This window comes from Musa acuminata, chromosome BXJ2-5, assembly GCF_036884655.1.
Source record: "Musa acuminata AAA Group cultivar baxijiao chromosome BXJ2-5, Cavendish_Baxijiao_AAA, whole genome shotgun sequence".
NCBI classification, from domain to species: Eukaryota; Viridiplantae; Streptophyta; class Magnoliopsida; order Zingiberales; family Musaceae; genus Musa; species Musa acuminata.
This window is the reverse complement of record NC_088342.1, coordinates 9,886,389-9,902,662: the sequence shown is the minus strand read 5'-3', so window position 1 is coordinate 9,902,662 and position 16,274 is coordinate 9,886,389. Positions and strand designations below refer to the sequence as shown.

Sequence of the window (16,274 nt, the reverse complement as noted above, 5' to 3'; positions counted from 1 at the left end):
GCTGCAGTTAATCCTATTTAGGTTGCGTGTTTGATCAGATAATTGTTAGGGAGGATATTTCAATTAGATCATACATTCAACGTGTCTCATCAGGAGGCAATCTTCCGAGTTCCTTCCTACTTTCGTCGTAAGTATCAGAGAACAGATGCGCACACGATGATCTCTCGTGTTCCACCGAGGCCGCCGCGTTTTACTCGTGTCTCATGCCGCTTATCACCATGTGAATCAGCTTCACATCCACGTGAATAGAGAGAGAGAGAGAGAGAGAGAGAGACCATGGTTGAACGGCCATAAGTACGCAACGCACGCCACCCCCAACCTTCAATACTCCACCACCCCCAAGCGAAGCAGCTAGCCGGCCATGAGGCTCTCCTACTCCTTCCTTCGTCCAAGAATCTCCCTCCTCTACATCTGGCCCTGGTCCACGGCCGTCCCTGCGCTCAAGAAGACGGTGGCGCCGACGAAGAAACAAAAGGTGGATGCATTGAACCCCGAGGAGTCGGCGGCGGAGGAGGTCCAGTCCGGGAAGCCGCCGCCCTTCAGGATCGGCGATGTCCGGGCGGCCATCCCCAGCCACTGCTGGGTGAAGGACCCCTGGCGGTCCATGAGCTACGTCCTCCGCGACGCAGTCGTCGTCGCCCTGCTCGCTCTCGCCGCTGCCTCTCTCGACAGCTGGACCTTCTGGCCTCTCTACTGGTTCGCCCAGGGCACCATGTTCTGGGCTCTCTTCGTCCTCGGACATGACTGGTACACACCCACCTCGTTCTTCTTGATTGAGCTCAGAGTGGAGGAACTAAGAACGCTTGTGTTGGCAGTGGGCATGGGAGCTTCTCCAACAGTGCATTGCTGAACAATGTCGTGGGACACCTTCTCCACTCCATCATTCTGGTGCCATATCATGGATGGTAAGCGTTGCTTCTACCTAATCTCTAGTATTCATGCTTGGAATCACTTGATTCCGATATCGAAAGTGATTCTTCCCTTCCAATTCCTTTGTTGGGGTTGGTCGCAGGAGGATTAGCCACAGGACTCATCACCAGAACCATGGGAACGTAGACAAGGATGAATCATGGCACCCGGTAAGTACGATACTTAGCTCCAATTGCTCTGTGTTTGCACTGTATGATGTTTTGCTGCAAGAACATCACACAGCCGTCTCTCTCTGTTCTGCTCAAGAGCGTCCTGCTTCTTTGCTGCAGCTGAGTGAGAAGACGTACAGAGAAATGGATTCCACCAGCCGAAAGATGCGGTTCACGTTACCTTTCCCCTTGTTTGCCTTCCCTGTCTATCTGGTGAGTCCGCCGAGATCCAAACCCTTGTCGATCGCGCTCGAAAAATTCTAACTCCATTTCTTCTCGGCCATGATTCCGTAGTGGAGGAGAAGCCCCGGGAAGGAAGGCTCTCATTTCCTGCCGAGCAGCAAACTGTTTCGCCCCGGCGAGCAGCAGGATGTCGTCGTCTCCACCGTCTGCTGGTCGGCCATGGCGGCCTCGCTTCTGTGTCTGTCATGGGCGTATGGCCCTGCTCCGGTGCTCAAACTCTACGGCGTACCCTACTTGGTCAGCATCCTGGTTGCATTCTCCTGCATGTAGACGTTGAATCTGATGCATCTGCAATTGCCTGGATCAGGTGTTCGTGATGTGGTTAGATTTGGTGACTTACCTGCATCACCATGGACACCGACAAAAGCTTCCGTGGTACCGCGGCGAGGTGAGAGACTCTGTTCCAATCTGGTCGAGGTGAGCTGTTGACCTTCTCAGTTCACACCACTTTCTCCCCATCTCGCAGGAATGGAGCTACCTGCGAGGAGGACTGACGACGCTCGACAGAGACTACGGGTGGATAAACAACATCCACCATGACATCGGGACTCATGTCATCCACCACCTCTTCCCTCAGATCCCACACTACAATCTCGTAGAAGCGGTGAGTATCCATCCTTCCTCTCTTCCTCTTCCTCCGCGGAAGCGTGACCGGTACACTAACTTCCTTCTTGATCCTCCGCTTCAGACCACGGCCGCGAAGCCGGTGCTGGGGAAGTACTACAGAGAGCCCGAGAGATCCGGGCCGCTGCCATTTCACCTGCTCGGCGTTCTGCTTAGAAGCCTAAGAGTCGATCACTTTGTGAGCGACGAGGGGGACGTCGTCTACTACCAGACAGACCATCAGCTGCACGGTGGCCGGCGGCAGAAGTCGCAGTGAAGCCTCCCGTGTCGCTCCGCCGATTGGTAGCAGGTGTCCGATTCTTGCAACCGAACCGGTAGTCCACGATGAGGCCTCGCCTGATCTCATCTCATTCATCTTGCATTGGCTATCCTTGTTTGTTCGTTTGTGAATCTTGAGTTGGGTGGCGGATCTCCGGCCGGTGAGCTTTTCTGTATCAATTTATTTTTCTTTTTGGTGTATCATTTCATCTCTGGGCGAAATACAATATTTATTTGAATAATAATAATGACAATAACAATAGCTTTGGTGCAATTATTTATAGTCCCATGTTTTTGGAAGTAGAAAATATATGCTTATAATACAAAGAGGGGCTAATTAATTAGTTATCTTTGGTTTTAAAAATTATATTTAGATATCTATGCTTCCGAAAATCAAACATTTAATTTCGTTTCTTTTCACATCATCGATTCTACTAACGAAAATACTTCGTGTACTTAATGATAAACCGAAGTGAAACAAAATCAACATGTGTTCAGTGTTAAACTTTACGATATTTCTATCAGTAGAGTCCTGGCGTAAGAAGAAACATGATTAAATATTTCAATAAATATATGGATCCCAATATAATTTTTAAAAATATAAAAAATAAAATATTAAAGATAATTAATTCTATAAAAAAAATATGTTTACTTGGAGTGAAAATTATTGAGATCAAGAGTCAAAAACCCAATATATATAATAATCCTTTAATCTATTTGCCTATTGTGATCAACATGCGATGCCAACATGCAACTATTCAAGTTGATCGGAGAAGGCCAATCTAGGATTGCAAATAGGACTCAGTTCATATCCTCCTTTTTCTCTTACGGCCACTCACAGGTGGCCTAATAGAAGTATCTCTTCATGAATTTATTCTTATAGACATGAGTAAACACACACGCCTTATGTTAATTCAAGATCATTGCAGACTTTTCGACACATATCCTGAAATCTTATACGCTCTCATGCTGTGTGGTGATTAGAGAGAGTCAAACACACAGACAAGTAACAACAAGCTCGGTAAACCCATCCCACAAGGCCTCACTCCTCATGGTAGGATTATTCCCTTTGATGTGTTGATTTCGAAGAAGAACACCACTCCATGGCCTCCGCAACTCGACAGTCGTAGTCCTCACTCACTCTTCCTCATCTGCTTCTGCCGCATCAATCCATTCTTTCTTCCGGTGGTGGTGAATTGGGTGCCGGAGCAGAGTCTACTTGAGGGCCGGCCGACTCTGTCGTAAGAAAGCTTAGCGTCATAACTACATCAGCCATTAACGGGCGCACCGAAGCCTCTTCTTGGAGACACATCGCGGCGACGGCCACCGCTTGGCTCAAGCCTTTTGATGGATACTCCCCTTGCAGAAGTGGATCGACGAGCTCCGGGAACCTTTTCTGGTCTCTGAACATCGGCATCGCCTGCGGAAATCAGCAACAAAATAAGATCTTACATAAACATGTCCTCGAAACTGAAACTTGATGATCCACAGCACGTATCTACGTTCGGAGGGTTGATTCCATACCCAAGCAACAAGGTTCGGTTCATTCGTGTCCATGACACTCTTCCCCGTGATCAACTCGAGCATCACGACTCCAAAACTGTAGACGTCTGACTTCAAGGTAAGCTGACCTGTTCTCGTGTATTCAGGTGAACTGTAGCCATTGGTGTCCATCACCATCGACGATACATGGACTTTGTCCCCCTTTGCAAGCCCAATATCAGAGAGTTTTGGGTTGAAATCTTCGTCGAGCAGAATGGTGGATGGTTTAAGCTCACGGTAGATCACAGGCGGGTCGGCCTTCTCGTGCAAAAACTCTAGACCTTGAGCGGTGCCATATGCTATCTTCATCCTAGTATACCAGCTTATAGGTTTCTGATCAGCTGAGGTACCTGGAAACAGGAAAAAATGATGTTACTGGTTTCTACAATAGCATATCAAATTACTTGCTTACAATGATTATTATTACTCTTATCGAAGGAAATATTTTAAGCCTAAGCAACTTTAGAAGCATCATCCCGGCTTTCTTGAACCAACTATGGTTCAAGAAAATTCACCTATCTAACTATGGTTCAAGTTAATTCATACAATGAAGAACACAAGGTTTCCATGGACAAGACAATAGGTATGATAGAAAAGAGCAGTAGTCTTCAGACGGGAATCGTGCAAGAAACAGATGAATTCCACGAAGAACAGCATGCGAAAATACAAAACGAGCTATTGTTAAGACAGTACCATGCAAATGGTCTTCCAAAGAGCCCGTAGGCATATACTCATAGACCAAGAGTCTTTGATCACCATCGGCGCAGTATCCGATAAGCTTGATTAGATTTTGATGTTGGAGGAGACTCAGCGCCTTTACTTCAGCAAGAAAATCTTGGCCTTGGTACCCATTCCTGTCTAGTTGTTTAACAGCTACAGTCTATACCCCAAAGTTTGAATTTTATGAGTAGCCATATGGCTCGGAGTAAGAATTAACCTTACAAATGTCACAATAAGCTGCTACAAGACTAGAACATAGATTTAACTGCGTTTACCTGGCCATTATTCTCGAGGCAGCCCTTGTAAACTCTTCCGAACCCTTCTTCACCCAAGAGGAATTCGGGTCGAAAGTTCTTGGTAGCCGAAGCAAGCTCACGGAATGTAAATGTCTGTGCTGCAATACTTCCATTTCCAGCATCCTGTTGAGCTTCTTCCACCGAGGCCTTTTGTGTCGGATGCCCTGCACAGTGAAGAAGTTTGCGAGCAAAACTATGAGAAGGCCATGAGTAGTCACAGACTGACTTTACATTTACAGAAAATGAGATACATCTGATCGATGTCACATTACACCAATGTAACCTCGACAAAGGGATTCCGAAAAAAAAAAAATCGATTGTCGTCGCTTAGTCATAATCCGAGGCAATGCTTCAGAATCCTCTCTGAGTTCTATCGAGCTCTTTTATGAGTACAATTCTAAATAAAGACAGGCACCGAAAGCAAATGATTTAGAGTTTGGACTTGGCAGCAAAAGAAGCAATTTATTCCGAGTAACACCTGCTTCTTGCAATGGTTCATAATCCCAATTGAGTCAAAGATTGAGCCCTTAGCTTAGCTAAATGTGTCTGGTAAAGCTTGCGATTATAAAGCGAAATAGGCAACCGATTTCTATGTTTGTAATTTGCATGCTTCTACACACCTGATGAAGCCAAAGTAGAACTTCATTTGACTGATGTACCATTTACAACATTTCTAGAACGAAACCGATGTGAATTAGTCATCCCTGGATTGCAGAAGATAAATTCTCAGATGTCAGATGATCAATTCACAAAGCTATCGAAATAGCATATCGATGTTTTGAATTGGGGTTTTCTGTTAGGCAGTAGTAATTTGGTTGTGTTTTTCGCATAATTTACATAAAAAATGAGCCATTCTTGCTGTTCCCCTCCCTTACAGAAAAGAAAAAGGAAGATGTACGCATTCTGGAATAAACCTAAAAATTCGAAGGAGACAAAAAGACATGTGAAAATTCTAAGTTTGAATCAAAGAGCAGACGAAGAAATGGCACAAGATGACGGTGGCAAGCAACAGAAAACTCACCGGGCTTTTCTGTCAGTTCATTGTCCTTAACGACGCGTGCGACCGGAGATAGATCCTCCTCTGCGGCGCTCTTCCTCGAAAAACAAGGAAAGCAGCTCATTTCGTAGAACACCACTCGAGTTACCTTCGATTCTCCTCGACAGCCTCAAATCTCCAGGCATAATCCAGGCTCTATTGTCAACAAACTACAAACATTTCTTTTTTTCTGAAAAGGCATGTAAAAAGCATCCAATTTACCAAAAGGAATCAAAAATTTCCGGCACCCGAGCCCTGAAATCCTCAAAAATTCGGAAAATTTCAACACGGGGTTGGAAATTTCGACAGGTCAAGGTCAGGAAAACAACACGTCCAGATCGAGATCACCACGATAACTCCAAACCGGGGTTGGGGGGGTGGGGGTGGGGGCGCAAATTTGTCGAATTTTCATCCAAGACGCCCCTGAAAGGCTTGAAAGCCCTTCCGGGGAGATCAGAGTCCCTGAGGGGGGAGCAAGTCGGCTCAAAGAACGATCTTTTATTAGGGGAGGGAGGCGAAGAAGGGAATAAATGGGGCAAGTGCTTGGGCAACGGGCACCGGTGGCTCCTCCGGAAGTGGTGGGTGGGATTTGAGGACATCTGCAACGCCCTCGGCACGAGACCTCGATCCAAATTCGCGGGGCGGAGAGAGACGAGGAGGAATCCCCGTTGGCAATCTTCCGGTAATTATGGACTACAGAACCGAAGGAAAGAAGGGTGGGGACGAGAGAGAGAGAGGGAGAGCGAGCGAGCGAGCGAGCGAGAAGGGCGGGAACAAGTCGATAGAACATCCGCTAGATCACGAGCTACGAAGCTTTATGATTCGTGCACAAGATCTGATGGGCTTATCTAATCGGGTTAGCTACGTTTAGCATCACAGGTTTACATTTTAAAGTTATATCGATATTCCTATGGTTATGAATATAAAATATTTAATCTAATTTCTCGTCATATTATGCTTATCTGCAGAAATAATGCTAAAAATAGATAATTCTCTCTCCTTCTGACTTGGTCTTCTCATCAATTTTACTATTCTTTTGAATGACCTACCCAATGGCGATGTCAAACGTCTTTATCTCTTGCATCATTTTATTTCTTCTATTTCATTATCCCCTTTTCAACTTCGTTATTCTCCTGGACGACCTACCCAATGAAAGCATCGATGGTGATTTTCATCTCTTGCGCTCTAATTTTTACTACTTTGCTATAGTATTTATCGCCCTTGTCCTTGGGCTTCATAGAGGTTAGAGACGACGCTCGAATCTCCTCTGGGATGCCATGATCAGCAAAGAATCACCGACCTTATGCTAAGCTAAAGGCGTTGGGAAGAATAACGAAGCAAAAGACACGAAACAGTATAGGATATAAGGATTGCTATTAATGCCACAAATGAGTTAGGCTGTCTAAGAGGATAGCAAAGTAGGAGAAATGAAATGGTACATGAGATGATGATCGTCACTGACACTATTATTGGATAGGGTGCCTAAGAAGATAACGAAGTTGAATGTGAAGATCAAGCGAAAGGTAGAAATGAGGTAACGAATTACCTATTTTTAACGTCATTTTTGCATTTGACAATACGTGCAATATCTTCCGTTAGCATAGTTAACAGTACGAGGAGAAATAAGGTTAAATATTTTACTTTCGTAACTATAGAAATATCAATATAATTTTTTAAAAATATAAAGATCAAAATATTAAAGATAACTTATAATTAATCTTTTCTCTTGCTGATCTTTGGATAGTTTTATTTTGAATTTGATTTGGCTCTCGTCATTAAGTCATTAACTTATAACAAATGATGACTTTTAATTTATGATTAGTCTTTAAATTAATCCGAAATATTTTGACACGAAATATATTATTTTTATTTTTATTTTTTGTTATCCCTTTACTTATAACCCGTCGTTTTGAATCCGGTTCAACGTAATTAGTACCATATGTCTCTTTAAATATAAATGACGATATATACATAATATTTTTTTATGGTGTCAAAATATTATAATATTATTATAATTAACATAATAATAGATCGATTTATCTTATGGATCGGATCCATTCGATGTGAAGGAAAAGATCAAAAACATTTTGGAGATAAGGTACTAATAAGAAAAATAGAAATATAAAAACCACCAATCAGAAAAGCCGAAAGATTTGTCCGGAAATTCGCACAATATTAACAAAAAACAAAGTTGCTACTTCTTTTCTATCATACAACACCAACATTAGTTCGCCACGTGTCCGAGCTGATCACCATGAGTCCCCCGTCGACGAGAGTGGCCTCGCACGTGCGGTCTCACTTTTCCCGCTCCCACCCGTTTTAAAATTTCCACGCCCAAAATAAATAAATAAATAAATAAAAAGACAAACACAACCGCGATCCGAAGGCCGCCTTTGGCGCCCCCAAATTAAAAGGGAGGAGACGCTCGCAGACAAGATGGAGCCTCTCGGCCATTTTTAGATGGGATCGCGCTTCCGTCCTCCCGATCTCTCCCTCGCCTCGGTGGAGGATGGTTGCGACGCCTCGAGGCCGCCGCTGCCGCCCATGGCGAACCCTAGCTCATCAGCAGGCGAGCTCCCCTCTCTCCTCTTTCGCTCTCTCTCTCCTCGGGTCAGGGTCGGTGCCGTTAGGGTTTCCTGTTTGGAACAACTCCTGCAATTCCGCGCTTTCTTTCTCTTCCTAGGTTTTGGGAAGGTATGCGTTCTGTGTTTACCCTTGAATTAGAGTTGCTCTGTCAGATTCTTGAAATGAAAGGCAGGTCATCCAGAAGGAAATATCCCTTTCACATTAGCTTTTCGCCTGTTCGTTTCTAGATGTTTAACGCACACGATGAAGTTGTGGTGTGGAACTGCCCTATCGTAGGCGACTATCTTGACTTTGTTGGGTTTATTCTACTCGGGTACTGTGCGGGGCACTCGGTTTGGTAGAAAGAAAAGAAAGTGTATTGGATCATCAATATCAAATCAGCTATTATCATTGTTGTAACAATCTTTAAGTTGGATGACCTCTATCTATATATACATGTTTGGGAAAGTAGCATGTTTTTAGTGTGGACTTTATCTTATCGAATGCAGGACTTGCTGAACATAAGGTTCAGCTGGTACGGACTTGTAAATCACCCAAAGATATGAGCAACAAAGATAATATTTCCACTATTGAAGAAGATGGTTTGGATGTTTCAACCTTCTGCAAGGTGGAATCAATGCAGAAGAGGAGCAAAAAGTCTGGACGGTGTAATCTGAGGAAAAGCTTAGCTTGGAACCAAGCATTCCTAACCGAAGAAGGTACTTTAATTTTATCACTAATTCTCTAGTATCTGATTTAGTAGAAGGTGCTTTAGTTTTATCACTAATCATATCACTAATTCTCTACGAAGAAGGTACTGATTTCTTACAATTTACTTAATCATGTCCCTGAAATTTTATTACTCTCTTCAGGTGTGCTAGATCCACTGGAGCTGTCTATCCTCGGTGGGTCTTCCATGAAGCAGAAGGAGAGTGTTCTCTCTGTAATTAATGGACAACTGTCACCACTATTGGGGTTCCATAAGTCAGATGTTACAACGCCATGTGATGCTGTTGGACAGAAGACTATTGGCAAAATGCATGTGCAATCTGGAGGAAGAAAATTGAAAGATTGCAATTTAATTGGCAAGTTTGATGCATCAATTCAGGAAGAACAGCAAGAGTTGATGGTTAGTATTTCTCAAGTCAGCTCTATGATATCTTCTTTTCCATGTGATTTTGTGTGAACCATCGTAGGTGACACTTCAGGATTCCCAATATGCATATGCAACTTCCTTTATGCCACTAATCAGATATTACAAGTGAAGATTTATATGCTCATATAATTTTCTGCAATCTCTAGGTCTCAGGAGTTATATCAACGAGCAAGCGCTCGACAAAAAGTGTGCCACGACTACCGGCTGCATCTTCATATCCTTTTACATTCCTTTTCCAAAAAAAATATGTGGATACTTATTATCAGAGGGGGTTTGACAGATTCTAGATCTTTTTCATTTGCCTAATTTTTTTTAATAAATTTAATATTCATTAGTTGCTCTATTTATGGAGGTAAGGATTCATATATTGACCCTCCTCATTGCTTCATTCACTGATTCGTCCTTTTATTTTAATCACTTCAAAAACCATAATCTTAACTCCACTGTACACAAAAGAGAGTTGCAAGCTCAAATGCAGCAAATCCTACATCAAAAATTCCGAAGTTTATGCCTACAAAGTCACATGCTGCCTCTCTTACACCTACTTCCAGAGGTGACATTTCAACCCCAAGGGACTTTACTTTAGACCAACGTGCCACGATGGGTACTCTTTCTAAATTTGATTTTATTTTGTCTAAATGATTCTTGAGAAGTCTGTTAACATATTTTGGTGAAGTTTGTTGGCCATATTTAGTATTCTGTACTATCTGTATGACATATTGGAATTGCAGTTTATACGGAGCAGAATTCTAGTGTGAGGTGTTTTCCATCAAACATGAGAAACCAATCCGCTTGTGCTCAATCATCCAAATCTTCTGCAGTTAATTCTCATAGGCCCTTGGTGAGGAACAACATGTTCATTGAGTCTGTTATTGATCTTTTTTAAATCTGTATATGGCATCAAACTGAATAATGTAGTATTAGTTATACTATTTATTTCCATTCAGTTTTGGTTTGGCATGCGTTGATCAAATTAGAAAGTCCACTGAAAGGTGTTTATTTATTTTTCTAGGTTCCCTTGATGGAGAGAGGTGTGAATGGTTTTAGTTTGACGTCAGATTCATCAGCTTCTAAAGTTGTGCAGGGAACAATAATTTCTTGTAACTCCAGTAAAGAATCTTCATCATATCCTTCAAAAGCCTACCATGCTGCAGGAGGTGCTCTTGCACCAGGACATGCAAAACCATCTGCGTTGCGGATGCCTTCACCATCGTTGGGATTTTTTCAACAGGTAACATCTACCATTATGTTTCTATATCAATTTCTTGCTGCATATTGGATACACGAAAAGTTGAACTGGGCTAAATCATTCTAATTAAAGAGAAAGAAAAAGGGTGACATTTGCTAATTGGTTTTTAATAAACTTTAATTTGTATTAAATATCATCTCCTTCTGTTGTCATGCTTCATAAGGGAAGGTAGAAATGCAAAATTCTGCTTAATGAATATAACGACGGTTATCAAATAATTGACAGCATACATGCAGCGGATGCACATCAACGTTTCCAACACTTCAAAATAGGGTTCCTATGTGATTATTAAATAAATGTTGGATGATAATTAAGAAGTCAATTTGAAGCTATTCCTATGATACAACAATGAGCACATGTTTGAGTTTTTGGAAAGTTTCAAACTTATACCAGTTCATAACAGCAGCTAAACCACCATAAAGATATCATAACCACAGTGGTGTTCTGTTTCAATTTTTTAACTGAAAGATGTTCAAAATGGAAGGTCGAGAAATTAACTAATTTATAAGCTTAATATATATGACAGCCACTGTGAGTAATTTTTTATAATTTTTTTTTGTCTGATTAGATGTGCACCAACATGCCTTATGGTATGTCTGCATGTTTGCTCATGCAGGTGCCAGTCAACTATCAAATTAGATTATTTAATGTTCTCAATCAGATGATTTTGAGCTCCATGACTAGTTATTTTTTACAGTATTCGTTATTTAATATTTACTGATATTGTAGGGCAAGCGTCCTTCATATTGTCCCCAACCTCAAGTAAATGTTCAACCGCCCCGACCTACTATTCCTTGTATAAGAGCAAGTAAGATAAGGCCCACAGGAGAATCGAGGCTTTTGCCTACTTCGACTTGGCAAAAATCTTTGAAGGGCCTTCCTGCTCCAGAATCTTTTGCTGGGACTATAATTTCTAGCAAAATGGAGAACTCTTTGGTAGCTATCTCTTTACCCTCATCCAACGGAAATGTTGTGCATCCATCAACGAGGGAAAATGTTTCAAAGATGCAAAGGGACAAGATGGCTATAGGAGCCTCTGGAAGGTTGTCAGACAGCCAGACAAGTGGTCAACAAGCCTTAAAGAGGTATCGGTCACTAATTGATGATGATTTTGCACACCCTCAAGTTTTGTCATCAGGAAACCCAGAACATAATGTTGACAAGGAAGTACCTTTTGTGAGTAGCTCAGTGCTGAAGATGAATAACAAGCTTTTGGTTCATGAAAGTAGATTATCTGTGGTACCACTGAAAGTTAATATCCCTGAGGATGTCCACCATACATGCTTGCCTACCAAAATAAATCATGCAAGTGAAACTGAATTATCTGAAGCAAGCTCTCTGTGTAAACTAAATGCAGATGTGTTAGATGAAGGTGCTTCAGAATTGGATAACAAGGCCAAACGACCACTGTCAGAATATACAGGGTGGGTTGCTCATGCTGTCTCAGAACAGGGTGGGTTGGCAGCTAGGAATTCAAATTCATTGCCAGATCTAGAGGTTGGCATTTCATCGAGATTTGTTGAATTTTCTGCTTTAACCAAATCACCTTTGAGATGGAGTAAAACGAAAGTAGTAGGTTCTGGCTCTTGTAGCAGTTCAGAATCAGGTTGTTCTTTAGCTCAAGAAACATGTGCTGTGGACGATTCAGAAATCCACCATGTGACACGTATCTCTTCAGAGGAAACCATGTCATCTTTGACTTCAAGCAAAGAACACATAGCTGGTTCTGATTTCATTAGCAATACAGAAGTAGACTGTTCAGCACAAAACACAGGCATACATGTTGAGAAAGCAAATTTAGGAATGAATAATTTGGCTGCTATAGTGTCTAGTTTACCAGAGGATCCTCAACCTACGGCATCAACTGACAGTAAATGTCATGATTTTAGAGTGTGTTTTGATAATAAGGATCCTATCAACTTAAAGGAAGAGGGAACCTTGGTGCCCAAGTAAGTACTTGTTATATAAGTTGAGCTACTTTCATCTTGTTCAGGATAAATGTGAATGCATCAAAGTTTTCTTTTTCTCTTATTTATCTCCAGTGGCAGCAAGAATGATCAGAAGGATAGAGTGCAGCAAGATATTACCCATCTGAAACATCACTTGAATGCTGTCCCATTCACTGATGAGTGGCTTGCTGCAATTGAGGCTTTTGGGGAGGTCAGTTAATGCTGATGAAAAGTTTTCAGGATTGACTATTTTTGCTTTAGTTCCTTCAAATAATTGGATTAAATGAGTATAGACTTTTTATTGATCCCAACAGGAATTAAAATGTTAAGACTGTTTGTTTTCTCAAACCTGTCCAGTCTCAGACATGTCTCTCTCCCTGGTGTCTTTTGCTTTTGTGTTTCCAATAATGGTTGAAGAGCAATACTATTAAGAATGAAGCTGGTTCTTAAGTGATGGTGAAACATAGTGCAGAAAGTAGTTGATTGACAATTGTTGAAAACAAAGCTAAATTAAGAAGCTTGTAAAGACAAAAATCATTAATTTGTTATTGCCTTTTGGTATTAGGATGAAAACCCAAAACTTATGGTGGATGATAGCTGTAGCAAATGATTTTTTTGTCTGTTAGTTTACGCCATACCTGACATCAGGTTGTTTCTACCAAGAATACTTTGGAACAGCATTATCATATTCTCCTACATCTATCTAATGATTCCACTCCTTTCTTTTACCTGCATATCATGTTTCTTAGATAAAGAATTCAATGTCTGTCCTTGTTCATCACGTATACTAGAACGCAGCAAGTATGTGCTGGTAATAGTATATGTACAATTTTTGTTGTAATTTCTTTTTCTCTAGACATAAGGTCATAGATTCATAGGAAGCACTCAGCTCATCTATTTTGCATATGTTGGCAAGCACTCATGGATCAGCTATTAACAGGAAATATTGGAGTTGAAAACAGGCCCTGTACAAAATTCTCCACCAGACAAGACTCTTCCTAAATCTGGTCCATGGTCACCGGTATGCCATCTTCTCTTCCTTTTTATTAGTATGGTACAAGCTTACACATTATTTCATTTAGATTGTGCTCAGGCATGGTGGCAATGTGTATATTTTCTAAGAGTTTGATTAATTTGTTTATTTGGAAACCGAAAGTTTAGGATGGAACGGGATTTTAGACTTACACTGGAACAGGATTTTAGACTTGATAGTAATATTATGAGAAATTTCCTTGTAGGTTTGATAGTAATATTATGAGAAATTATATTATACGTTGTCGTTTAATGATAATATAGAAAAATAATATGCATGATATGAAATATAAGATAAGATAGAGCAATTTTTGGATGCATTTTTTCCTTTGAAAAGGAAAGGTGGTAATTTATCTTTATTTCCATTTTGATTTTACTTTTTTCTTTTTTATCTCATTCTCCTTTTTATTTTTTAATTTTATCTCCCTTTTCCCTTCTTCCCTTTCGTCTACTTATTCTTTTATTCTCTTCTAAAAGTATATGTTAGACTAATCAATCAACACATTATTGCTACGTGGAAGAGAAATAAAGCTTTCTTCTTGTCATTTATGATCATAAAAACAATCATAAGCTTCCCTTTTTTTTTTGCCATTTGTGACCATAAAGACAATAGCAAGTTTTTTTTTATCCTTTATGATCAGAAAGACAATCACAAGCTCCCTTCTTGCCCTTTATGATTAGGTATAAAAGCTCACTTTTAACACAAAAAAGAGAGGAACTTCTTTGGATTCCTTGTGTTCGTACTCGTACACCTCAGGATATTAATTTGGGCGTCGGAGAGATCGAGTTAAGAAACATCGATCTTCGTGCAAGTGGCACCAGAAAAGGACAACCCAACTTTGTGAAGAGAAATCCATCATGGTGGAGGCATAAGATAAAATGTGCTCAAGATGCGTGAGTCAAAAAAACATGACCTACATGAAGAGAAATCCGCTACAACGGAGGCATAAGGTCAAATGTGCCCGAAGCATGTGAGTCGGGAAAATCTGACCCGCGAGGAGAGATTCATTATGACGGAGGCGCAAGGCTAAATGTGCTTGAGACGCGTGAGTCGGGAAAACCCGACCCATGTGAAGAAAAATCGATCACGATAGAGGCACAAGGTAAAATGTGTCCGAGGTGCATGCGTTGGGAAAACTCGACTCGCATGAAGAGAAATCTGTCATGACGGAGGCACAAGATCAAATGTGCTTGAGGCGCATGAGTCGGGATATCACGTCCCGTGTGAGGAGAAATTCACCACGATGGAAATATAGGGCAAAATATGCTCGAGACATGTGAATCTTGGACGCTCTCATGTCGGATGAGCTAAAGTCACATTTCAAGTTCCTCTCGCAAAAGGCTCGAAGCATGTCCTGGGGAGGGGGGGGACAAATGTTAGGGGATATATTATCAACTAATCATTCGACACGGTACCATGTATTGCCCAGAGAGAGGAGAAGATGAAGCTTCCTTTTTGTTATTTATGACCAAAAAGATAATCACGAGCTTCCTTCTTACCATCTATGGACCAGAAACACAAACTTCTTTCTTGCCCTTTATGATCAGAAAAGTAATCGTAAGCTTTCTTCTTGCGCTTTATGACCTGGTATAAAAGTTCTCCTTTAACACAGAGAAGAGAGGAACTTCTTTGGACTACTCGCATTCGTACTTGTACACCTTGGGTTATAATTTGATTGTCAAAGGGATTAGGTCGGGAAACCTTTTCGGTCCTTGGTTTTAGGTGGCACCTTAGGAACTTGGTGTTTCCATCTCGAAGGCACTTTGGATAATCTTGTGCATACAAAGACTCTTCTACTCTATTTTTTTTCATTAATGTGATGATGCATCTTGATCAGGGGCATCGATGAAGGCGTATGGCTAGATTTGTCATGCTAATGATTGGCAACACGGGTAAATGATTTTGTGCGGGAAGAAATCGAAGCGTTTTTAGTCATATTTTGATAATTATGGCTTTGTGTGTATTATAATATATAACTTTTTCTTTTTGTGGAACCCGACTTGAATCATATCATCTTTCTGGTCCAACTTGAGATCAGCCCAACCTGGGTGGATTGAACTCCAATCAGGTTATAAAATGTTTTGTGCTTCTATTGCTGTGACCATTTGGTGGTCTTGTGTTTTTATGTGGTGGGCTCTGCAGGTTAAACGGAAAGCTCAGGACGTAGGACCATTTGATTGCACGAAGCATTCGACAAATCTGTCACCCTCTGATTCCTCCTAACCCGTCGGTTGCCTCGTATGAAGAGACCTCTTGGTGATCTCAGAGGTTCGATTTGCTCAGCATGATCTGCTTGTACGTCATACTTTTCAATGTACAGACAGTTTCATAAACCTATGAACGCGAATAAAATGGCGAACTGCACGGTTTTTTTTTTCACATTTATTTTTAGGGTTGAATATGTTCTATTTATTTCGAGGGTTGAATATGTTTCCTCGAACACGTTCTAATTGGTACATCATGAATCGCTACTTGATGTTTTCCCTGCTATCTGTCGTGTCATCATCATCTACAATGTTTGAGA

At 41.3% G+C, this 16,274-nt stretch overlaps 4 protein-coding genes across 5 annotated transcripts; 3 read left to right on the top strand and 1 right to left on the bottom strand.

Moving 5' to 3' along the window:
* The first annotated feature begins 313 nt into the window (after positions 1 to 313).
* LOC103984918 (fatty acid desaturase DES3) lies at positions 314 to 2,466 on the top strand. Its single transcript, XM_009402494.3, has 8 exons — positions 314 to 747; positions 816 to 905; positions 1,013 to 1,079; positions 1,200 to 1,292; positions 1,374 to 1,559; positions 1,630 to 1,710; positions 1,789 to 1,926; positions 2,011 to 2,466. The coding sequence occupies exons 1-8, from the start codon at positions 362 to 364 to the stop codon at positions 2,200 to 2,202; spliced, it is 1,233 nt and encodes a 410-aa protein (XP_009400769.2). The 5' UTR covers positions 314 to 361; the 3' UTR covers positions 2,203 to 2,466.
* Positions 2,467 to 3,226: 760 nt separating this feature from the next.
* On the bottom strand, positions 3,227 to 6,459 carry LOC135612435 (serine/threonine-protein kinase PBL27-like). Its single transcript, XM_065108737.1, has 5 exons — positions 5,784 to 6,459; positions 4,742 to 4,926; positions 4,440 to 4,626; positions 3,729 to 4,096; positions 3,227 to 3,624 (listed from the first exon to the last, which is right to left on the bottom strand). The coding sequence occupies exons 1-5, from the start codon at positions 5,881 to 5,883 to the stop codon at positions 3,370 to 3,372; spliced, it is 1,095 nt and encodes a 364-aa protein (XP_064964809.1). The 5' UTR covers positions 5,884 to 6,459; the 3' UTR covers positions 3,227 to 3,369.
* A 1,725-nt stretch (positions 6,460 to 8,184) lies between these two features.
* LOC135612434 (uncharacterized) lies at positions 8,185 to 9,921 on the top strand. The gene is made up of 4 exons (XM_065108736.1): positions 8,185 to 8,367; positions 8,873 to 9,082; positions 9,236 to 9,492; positions 9,666 to 9,921. The coding sequence occupies exons 1-4, from the start codon at positions 8,259 to 8,261 to the stop codon at positions 9,804 to 9,806; spliced, it is 717 nt and encodes a 238-aa protein (XP_064964808.1). The 5' UTR covers positions 8,185 to 8,258; the 3' UTR covers positions 9,807 to 9,921.
* Positions 9,922 to 9,936: 15 nt separating this feature from the next.
* Positions 9,937 to 16,135, top strand: LOC135612432 (uncharacterized). 2 transcript variants are annotated; one of them, XM_065108734.1, is made up of 7 exons: positions 9,937 to 10,123; positions 10,251 to 10,360; positions 10,532 to 10,750; positions 11,498 to 12,717; positions 12,811 to 12,928; positions 13,658 to 13,738; positions 15,893 to 16,135. In XM_065108734.1, the coding sequence occupies exons 1-7, from the start codon at positions 10,027 to 10,029 to the stop codon at positions 15,971 to 15,973; spliced, it is 1,926 nt and encodes a 641-aa protein (XP_064964806.1). In that variant the 5' UTR covers positions 9,937 to 10,026; the 3' UTR covers positions 15,974 to 16,135. The 2 variants fall into 2 exon arrangements, with proteins under 2 accessions (XP_064964806.1, XP_064964807.1); XM_065108735.1 differs by having other exon boundaries at positions 9,958 to 10,072.
* Positions 16,136 to 16,274: the final 139 nt, after the last annotated feature.